The following is a 10449-nucleotide window of genomic DNA, read 5'->3' on the forward strand; positions in this document are numbered from 1 at the left end:
CTAAAACGACTCCTTCTCCCTAGGCTATATGTTGTGGGAAATTTAGCTTCAACAGAATGCATGTGTCTTTGAGAACCAATGACAACAAAGGGATGCGATTAGACGAGTGATAGAAGGAGCTGGAGATTTCTTCACTCTATCCTCATCCATATAGCTAGTTTCCTAGAAAGAGGGGTTACTTTAAGGTTAGCAGAGAGGGATCTTCAATGGGCAACCCAAGATACTGGGTGTCGGAGGAAGGAAAATGAATCATTAGAGCATATATATAGACATTTCGAAAGCAACTAATGCCGAAACTGAGTTGTAGGCACTTAGGGACAAACTCTTCATGGCTTGCAACCTAAATATTAGGCATGGAAATAGATGCAACTCTTGATATTAATTTTCTATTTCTCTTTTGTCTCTCTCATTGATGAATGTAATTAGATTTATGCGATCCAACTTATTAATTAATAATAAATATATATTGAATCTAAACTTAATTATGATATATATATTATTGTAAAATTATTTTACATTACAATAAATAATATATTAATTAATGCTAAAAAAAATCCAAAAACAACCTCTAAAGTTTGAGATTCAAATGCACTTAAAAACAGGAAATGAAGGTGGAAAAACAAAAAGATGAAGATGGACGACTTTGTAAGCAATATTCATATGTAGATAAATCTCAACCAAAAAGACAAAAAAAAAAAATCACTAAAAAAAGACAAAAATTCCCTATAGAATAGTGTATTATTGTTTATATATATATATCGACACATCTACAACATTTTATGTGATAATAATTTGATAAATAGTATTTTCTTGTTATATTTCTTTAATATGAAAACCTTGAATTATTCTTTTAATTATTTATTCCCACGTTCTCTCCCCCTCTCTGTCTCCTCCTCCTCTTCTTTTTCTTCATACTGAAGCCATGGCCAACATGATAATGGCATCCTCAAATGCTATAATCTCCATTATTCTTTCAACATCCCTCCAAACTCAAATTCTATCAAACCCAACAGCTATTATTCTGAAAAAATAGAAGAATTTAACTATTCTTAAATTTTTTAAAAGCTATTTAAATTTAATTCCAAAAGTTAAAAACCATGTAATTTGATGCTCTCATACGGTCAGGCAACACCCTTTTTTCAGCCAATTTAAAAAGGGTAATTGTTTCATCAATTCCTTGAATGTTTTATATAAAAACACTTCAATCCGATGACAACATGTGTCAGGTGACACTACTAATTTTTTTTAAACAGTTATGATTGTGTCTAAATTAATGAGGAGGAAAAGGGGTAGTGCCGCCGGTTGGTCAAGCAATCCTAACGAGTACTATAGCAAACGGGTCATTTTCGTATGTAAATTTTCCTCTAGACTATTTTCGTAATTAATTAATATTTTTAGGTTATTTATATATAAGAAAGCCGAATGATGATGTGTATAAAAATGTCACGTGGGATGCTTTGATTGGCTCCACATAATTGATTGGCTTCTTTTAACGGTGTTAACTGAAATTGGCTGAACCGATTAATAGAAATAAAGTTAAAACGTCAATAAAAAATATTTAAACACTTATATGGTAAATATTATATAATTTAAGGGCTAAATTGTGAATTTTTATAATCATAGGATAAGAGTTGTTTAGATGTTGAATCTCTAAACAGGTGAAACATGTGTTAAGCGTTAATTGAAGGTCTGAACTTAACTTCTAAATCACTGCTTCAATAACGTTTTTTTTTCTTTTCTTTTCTTTTGTTATAAAATTAATAAACAGAAAATAGAAAATAGAAAAAAAAAAGGATAACAATGATAGGATTTTTTTTAGGTAAAAAAAAAACGTTTTGATTTTTGGGCCACATATTTTAATACAATCATATATTGATATTTTTCAAACTATTTTCCATAATATATTTATACAAAATAATCGTTCCACGTAATGTGTCAACATATAGAAAGCAACCCATTGGCAAGACGCCGCGTTTATTTTCAGACATTTCTTTTTTATTCAATACATTAGTAATATGAATCATGTGATTATTTAATGTCATAATATTTGAAATTTAATATTTACTTTTATTTTCAGAACCACATCCACTTAATCTTATTATAAGTATGAAATTAACAATATTAATAATTACATAGAAGTACTTCTTATAAAATAATATATACGAATCTAATTTATTTAATATTACGAAATAAAAGCATACAAAAATAAATTTTGTTAGGTGGAACGACAGGTAGGCTCCACTCTTTAGGATAAACCTCAACATTCTGACGCCCGTGATTGTGCCACGTTTCATCACATTCAACACTCAATCACATCAATCATTTTTGTCCTTTTGTTCTGCGCCCCCCCCCCCCACCATTTGCTAAATTGGATGAGATGGGAGTATCTTATTATTGAACCTTATCCACATTAAAATTCCACCAAACAATTATTTTTGTCGGTATTAATATTATTGGACCACATTCTTTATAAAATATTATTTATTTTTATGTTGTCCGATATATATTTTAATGTTTTAGATTTGAGTAGTTTTTATTAACCACGGTGGTAATTTTTACTTGTGGTACTTTTAAAATACCTTCGAACTCGACAAAAGGATCATAATTAATAAAAGTGAGCACCCTTACAACTTAGATTTATCTATAATCTATAATATATATATATATAAAAGTATGAGTTTAATTTCTTTTAACTAGCCAGAATGTTCTTTATTGTTACTATATTACTAAATTAACATTAAAATAATAAATTATTAGTATTATTATGTGATAATAATATAAGTAATGTTAATTAATATGATAATATATTAATGTAAAATTAATTAATTTATTTATATCTTTTAAAACTTTTACCTAAAATAATAAACTTATAAATATGTCAAATTATTTAATATAATTGAGTAAATAAAAAATAAAAAATCTAAGTTTTTTTAATTAATCAAATTTCTAATCTATAAATTTATTTATTAATAGTATTTTCATTATCAATATAATCATTATTATCATTTAATTAGACTTTGAATACATATTAAATTATACTTATTATTTTAAATTAATTTTTACTAATATTTATCGCTATAAATATATGTATTAGTAAAATATTTTCATTCCAAATAACATTTAAAAAATTAGGGAAAAAATATATTTTAACATCATTTAATAAACTTTGCAGGGCAGACAAAATACACGTGCCAAAAAGAAAAATGAAGCTACTCAAATAAGATTTGAAAAAACCACCATCCACCAAAAATAATAATTCTCTATACCTTTTATGGTGTAAACCACCATTACAAGTCACTCTCTATTTTCATGTTGTAATAATTCTAGATTTAAATTTTATTATATTCAAATTTCATTCTAATTATAATTATTAAAAATTATATTTATAAAATAAACTACTATTTTGATGAATTAAAGATGATTCTTAAGGTTTTATGATTAATTTGTAAAAACATATCTCCATATAAAAGGGTGATTTTAGTTGGAGTTTGGCAAATAGTTCCATTGATCATACATTGATTTTTCCTTATGAGAAAAAAACTTAAGGATGGGCTTATGATAGTTGAAAACAATACGTTTACATCAAGATTAACATTCAAATACTTATTAAAAAAATTGGTATAATATTAAATTTAGTTTTCAATATTTATATTTTTTTGTCAATTTAATCTTTACACAAAAATTAGACTAACATTCAACGTTTACATTTACATTCACATAAAAATTAAAAAATAGAAAAAATGGTTCAATCAATTTTTAGTTTAGTTCAATCTTTCAACAATCGATTCAAGTGATTTGTGGGTTAAAAACCATTTATTCTAGATTTGTATCCCGACTAGCTGATGTGATTTGATTCTAAAAACAAAAATAATATCAACTGAATTAAGACTTAATCGACTAATCAATTTTAAAAAAGGTTAAAATATGCCATAGGTATTTGTACTCTTTACAATTTTAAAATTTAGTCCCTCTATTTTTATTTTCAAGATTTTAGTCCATTTACTTTTCAGATTTCAAAAATCAATTCCAATTGTTACATTATTAACTCTTTTTTGTTAAATTTTGTGGTTTGATATTTTGAAATAGAAAAAAGTATTCATTTGATAACAATATAACTAAAAAAATGATGTTACAATGAATTTGAGTTTAATAAAATAATTTTAATAATACTAAAAGTAGATCTGAATTTTAAAATTTGAAAAAGTAAAGAAATTAAATTCCTAAAATTAAAAGAATAATAACTAAATTTTAAATTTAGGAAGAATTTAAGGATTAAAAAGAATAGTTGTGGACCGGACGTGAATATTCGAGGATATCCGAATTATTGCCGCCGAATGATTAACGTGGATCCTCGCTGGCAAGACCAAAATACAAGACTGTATTGATGTTGATAACCCAATCATTTAACGCCACGTAGGATTTCGTTTCCAATCACATGTGCGTTCACTTCAGTTCATATCGGGCCCCACTTTTCCCCTTCTACTATAAAAACGAGTCACGTAAAATCATAATTCACAACGACGACGACTCACCGAGTTTCTAAAATTAAGCTCACCTAAAAAGGAAAAAAAAATGGCTGGATTTACAGCAAGAATTTCATGGAGTCACCGAAACTTAACGTACGGTTACCAAGAATTCAAGTTTCCTGACCAACCGGACTCTAGTTCGTCGGACATTGAATTCGGGTTTCTCGAAGACGGCGACGATGGGTTCTTCTTCGGAAGCTGTAACGGCAGCGCGGATGAGGTCCGGGGCAATGAAATGGAAGATTTAGGGTTTGGTGATGATGATGATAATGATGATGATGAAGGGAAAGAAAAAGATGGGATCGGCGTTGAAAACGACGGTGATTACTGGGAAAGCCAGCACCAGCTTTTGGAAGGTGCGTTGCGTAGGACGAGTTCTTTAGAATCGAGGATTAGGAATGCCGCAAAAGAGGCTTTGAATGATGTACGGAGACTCGGAATTGTTTGTGGTTGTGGGAAATCCATGATGGAAAGCTGTAGGGTTTGTGTTATGAGAGAAGTGTGTTGTCGTCTCCAAAACGCTGGTTTCAACACCGCCGTTTGCCGCTCTAAATGGCGGAGCTCTGCCAACATCCCGTCAGGTAAAAAATATATGTACATATATATTAGGTTATTTTCACTAAAAGTCCTCAAGCAATGATATTGAATTTTAAATCTAGTCTCAAACTTTAAAACATTTTAATTATATCATCAAAATTATATCAAACAACTCCCTTACAAAGGTGACAGACATAGCTTGGCCTTTTAACTCTTGGTTAAAATGCAAAAATTCTCCTATGTTAATAATTAAATAAGGTTTTAACACAAAAATGTTTACTTTAGCTCAAAAAATTATAATTTTATCTCAACTCTTAACATAAAATTTATGTTTTCGCCTCTATCAACTCAAATTTGACATTGAGTATGTTTAAAATACGAGTATATTTTCTACATAGATAGCTTAGATTGACATACTAAAAAATTATAATACCCTTAAAATTTAAAAGGACTTTTTAGGTTCACACTATTTAAAATTTGATCCAGTATTTAACACTTGAGATAATAGAAAGGAGTAATTGATTCGATACTAGTACTTGAAGACTCAACTAGCTAGAACACCGTGAAGTGTAGGACTAGTATAGAGTTTGGATCATAGTTTGAGGACATATAGTGCAATTAACCCTACAATAATACCTAAAACAAAGATTTTTCATTCCATTAATGCTGGCCTTCATTCGTTGCAGGGGAGCACACGTTTTTGGATGTGATAGAGGAATCAAGAAAAGGGGAAGTAAGGGTAATCGTAGAATTAAATTTGAGAGCAGAGTTCGAGATAGCGAGAGCCAGCGACGATTACAATCGGTTGGTCCAAAGATTACCCCAAATTTACGTGGGAAAAGTGGAGAGATTGAATAACGTGATTAAAATCTTGTGTTTGGCTGCCAAGAAATGCATGAAGGAAAAGAAAATGCATATGGGACCATGGAGGAAACACAGTTACATGCAAGCTAAGTGGCGTAGATTTTGTGAACGGAATACGTCGACAGAAACTCCGTCGGCTCCTGTGGGATGTTCGGTCAGGTCGTCGAAGCCAAGGGCGTCGTTGTTGACGGTGGATTTGTTGGGAACAACGTTATCCAATGTGCGTTGTACAGCTGTTTAATTACCAACTTGTATTATATGATATATTGTGTTAGAAAATAACAATAAAGATTTTTGTACTATAGCTTCTTGTTTTCCCTATAATATACTTGTAGACAAAATATACCTAAATTAATAAAATTTAAATCCAAAATAACAATATAGTAACCCAAACTCCAAAGTTACTATAATTTTAACATAAATTTGCCCTAATGAATCCAAACTAACTAAAAATTTATAAGAAATGAGTTGGTATATAGAATCTTTTGTATAAAAAATTTGGTTGGATCTAAAATTGATTTTTTTTAAATAAAGTGTTTTTAGAAAACTATCTTAAAAATAGTTATTTCACTTTTGTGTACAGGATTATCAAGAAATACTATTAACAAAATATAATACATTTACTCGAAAGGAATAATTCGTACTGCACTATAAATTATTTTAGACCAGAATGAAATATAGAAACACACAAAAAAAGAAGAAGAAATAATATAATTTTAATGATGTCATTCTCTGATTCCACAATACTGGTTCTATAATATCGTAAAACATAAAACCATAACAACTCAACATATGAACATTAGCATACTTACCTTCATTTAAGCTTTATGCTATTTACATATATACCTTAAAACAACCGATGTGCCTTAGATCAAACTAGCATTTACTATCCAAAATATCAAATCGACAATTTACTACTTTAAACTAACTCGATTCTAGGTACATGCCACATACTGAAAACATAAAGAACTGCTCAAATATTGTTGAGTTGAGAACTACGATTTGGATGTTGTTTCACTTCTTGAGAACTTCGACATCTACTGATTCATGTGCACGAAAAATAACAAATTATATGTTGAATGATAAAGTTCAATGGTACTTTCATGATTCAAGTCAATAATACCATAACAAATAGCAATAACATATTAGAATTAAAATTAGAATTAAATCACGAACTAATTTACAACAATACCAATTCTCAATTTATATCGCATAGATCCAAAATGCATACCTTATATAATGTGATCAACTAATATTAGTATAACATACCAAGTTTTCTATCATTACATCAATTCATTTATATTCCATTACATATCACTAATTCATTTAATTTTTATATTTCTTTCTCGAATCTATTGATTCATTTAGTTTCCATGATGGCCCTTAGGACTCGTATATATCGGTTAACATGATTTTTCACATTTCATGATATATCATATTTCATAAGTATACATAATGTATCATATCCATCATCATTTCATTTCATACATCATTTAAAATATTCAAGTTTTATAACCCCTATTAACCCGACACGAACTTAAGATAAATACACAAATTTATTTTACTTTGTCATCTTGGGTTGCCTGACAACAATAACATTTAGAACTATTACATTCTACTATCCTCAGTTGCTCAGCAATGATGGCTTTCACTATCTATTATTGTTGCTCATTCTACCACCTTGGGTTGCCCGGCAACGATGGTTATAATTATTATACTTGTAACCCTATGGCATGCCAACCAAATCTGACTCTGCTCGAAACAGTTAATAGGGTAACCCATGAATTCAATACGCATCATAATCACATGTCATAGTTATATCATGCTTGTTTATGTTATATTCAATTCAATCCAATTCTTGACATTCGATATCATCATGTATATAAATCGAGTCAAGAAATAGTAATACACTTACCTCAATAGGTAGCTTTGCAACAATCATATATGTATATATATGTATACATGTATATATGCATATGTATATGTATATGTATTTATGTATTAAACTCGAATCATAAAAGTACAAACTAAATTCTTTTGTCACTCGTCTACAACTCTCGCTTTTCCTTTCTTTTGAGATAGCCTAACATCGTCTTTAGCTATGTTCGATAATTTCATTATAAAATAATGTCAGTTCACATCCAAATCACATCAAAATACATAGCCAACATATTTGCATTTTATTTGGTTGTCCTTATAATTGAAATGCTCATATTTTTCTATATCTAACATCGGATCAAAATTCGATTTCACATTCTTTCATTAGGGACCTTATACTTTTTATCTACAACATAATTTTATAATAGTTTATAATTTATTCAATTTAGTCCCAAATGTCACAAAGTTATCTAACAAGCTTAAATCAATTTCTAATTTAGTCCTTATCATAATCTAAGCTTACTAACTACCAATTTCTTCAAATCAAGCTCAAAATGATCAATTTCACTTTAATGAAAACTTCCTAAATCTCTAACAATTGAAGAAATTAATTCATTGGTTAGCTAATTCAAACTCCCATGATCAAGAATCTATAAAAATGTCAAGAATTACTTGTTACCTTAGTGAATTGAATGGTCGAAAGTTGAATAGATGAATAAGGTTTCTTCTTTTCTTTCTTCAACTTGGACGACATAAACAAGTGAAAGAGATTATGTTTCTCCTCCTTTCCACGTAATATTATATATATAGTATAATTAGTAACTTAGTTAACTTAATTGAGTATAATTAGTTCATTAATTGAAACATATATTTACATTTCTTAATTATAACTCATGGTTAATGGAAATCATCATTCTCCACTAACAATATGAAGAACAATGGTTTAATAATCATTTAGGCCCTTTGGATAATTACTAACTAGGTCCTCAAGTATTTTCTAAATTAAAATTTAATAGTGATTGGATTTTTAAAATCTAGCCAATGAGCTTTAATTAATGATTTTCTATGTTAAATTAATTAATTGATCATCAATATTTTTTCATGCCAACTCTGTACATCTTCCTATTTTATTATTACAACTCAGTTTACAAAAATAAGGTTCTGAAATTGTATTTTTTGACAGAAAAAATTCGAGTCATTACACCATATTTCAGTTCTCACTTTTGGTTCCTATATATAAAGTACCAAGAGGTATCTATTGTTAGGAAAATTTTAATAATAAATATAAATTTGTATATTTTGTGTATTCATAAATTTTGTTAAAATTAAATAATTATAATTACAAACTTACTAATCGAGAATAGATTTGATGAATAATAAGCGCGTTACCAAGGATTAAACCCTTTGTCCTTAAGGCGAAAATTATTAGTCACTTGGTGCACATAGTTTTGATGCAATTTCCTCCAAGGACTTCAACACCACCACCTCAAATACATCACTCCACCACGCTAAGGTCTCCAAAGAGATAATGAATAATCGATGATCTGAAACAAATGTTGGATCTGGAATGACATATCATAATCTTCACATTGTTAATAAACCCATACAGAAATGCACATATGACCTTATTAGCATGCCTACTGTATCCTAGCCTTTATACTAAGTCTACATAGGCATCAATCATTCATATATATATCATATCACATAACATGTTTCAGTCCATTTTAATATCACATATTATGTATCATATAAATATGCATACAAATGCAATGATCTTGGACCATAAAAGTACAAACTGAATCCACTCGTCACTTGCCGGCAACTCTCGTTTTTCTTTTGCTTCTCGACGACTCAACATTGTCTTTTGCTACATATGATAATTAAATAAATAAAACAATATCATATTTCATCCAATTCATGTTCAAATACATAGCCATGCATATTTTTCAATTTTATTTAATTTAGTTCCTATACTCAGGACACGCATATCTTTTGATATCTAGCATTGGATTAAAATTTAATTTCACATTCTTTCATTAAGGACCCTATACTTTCTATTTATAGCATAACTTCATAACAGGTTTTCAATTTATTCAATTTGGTCTTTAATGTTAAAAAGTTATCTAACAAGCTTTATTATTTTTACAGTCTAGTCTTTTTCATTATCTAAGCTTAATAATTATCAAATTCAAGCCTAATTCATCAATTTCTCTACAATGACAACTTGTTAAAAACTTAGCAATTGAACAAACTAATACATGTGCTAGCTAAATCAATCTCCCGTAATCATAAATCTATAAAAAAATTCATGAATTTTAGCTTGTTACCTTATAATTTTTGTTTGATAGAATGCTACCCTCAAAAATAGAGTTTTCTGCTCTTTTTTTTTTCTTAAGGACGTTGGAAGTAGATGATATTATAATCTTTCTTTCCACAACAATGCTATATATATACATAATTAACTTTTAGTTAATCATAATTAATTAGATTAATTATGTTTTATTATATCGATTTATCTATTAATTTAAACTAAGTGAGCATCATCATTACCATCCATTAACCCGTGCCTAAAATTGGTTTATTATCCATTTTGATCTTTTTTTAATAATTTCAATCTAGGTCTCCAAATCTTTTCTTAATTAAA

The 10449-nt window shown here is 28.6% G+C and overlaps 1 protein-coding gene across 1 annotated transcript; it reads left to right on the top strand.

The window, feature by feature from the left end:
* The first annotated feature begins 4501 nt into the window (after positions 1 to 4501).
* On the top strand, positions 4502 to 6231 carry LOC107889008 (uncharacterized). The gene is made up of 2 exons (XM_041076271.1): positions 4502 to 5107; positions 5750 to 6231. The coding sequence occupies exons 1-2, from the start codon at positions 4573 to 4575 to the stop codon at positions 6166 to 6168; spliced, it is 954 nt and encodes a 317-aa protein (XP_040932205.1). The 5' UTR covers positions 4502 to 4572; the 3' UTR covers positions 6169 to 6231.
* The last annotated feature ends 4218 nt before the right edge of the window (positions 6232 to 10449 follow it).

Source organism: Gossypium hirsutum, chromosome A09 (assembly GCF_007990345.1).
Source record: "Gossypium hirsutum isolate 1008001.06 chromosome A09, Gossypium_hirsutum_v2.1, whole genome shotgun sequence".
In the NCBI taxonomy this organism is placed as follows: Eukaryota; Viridiplantae; Streptophyta; class Magnoliopsida; order Malvales; family Malvaceae; genus Gossypium; species Gossypium hirsutum.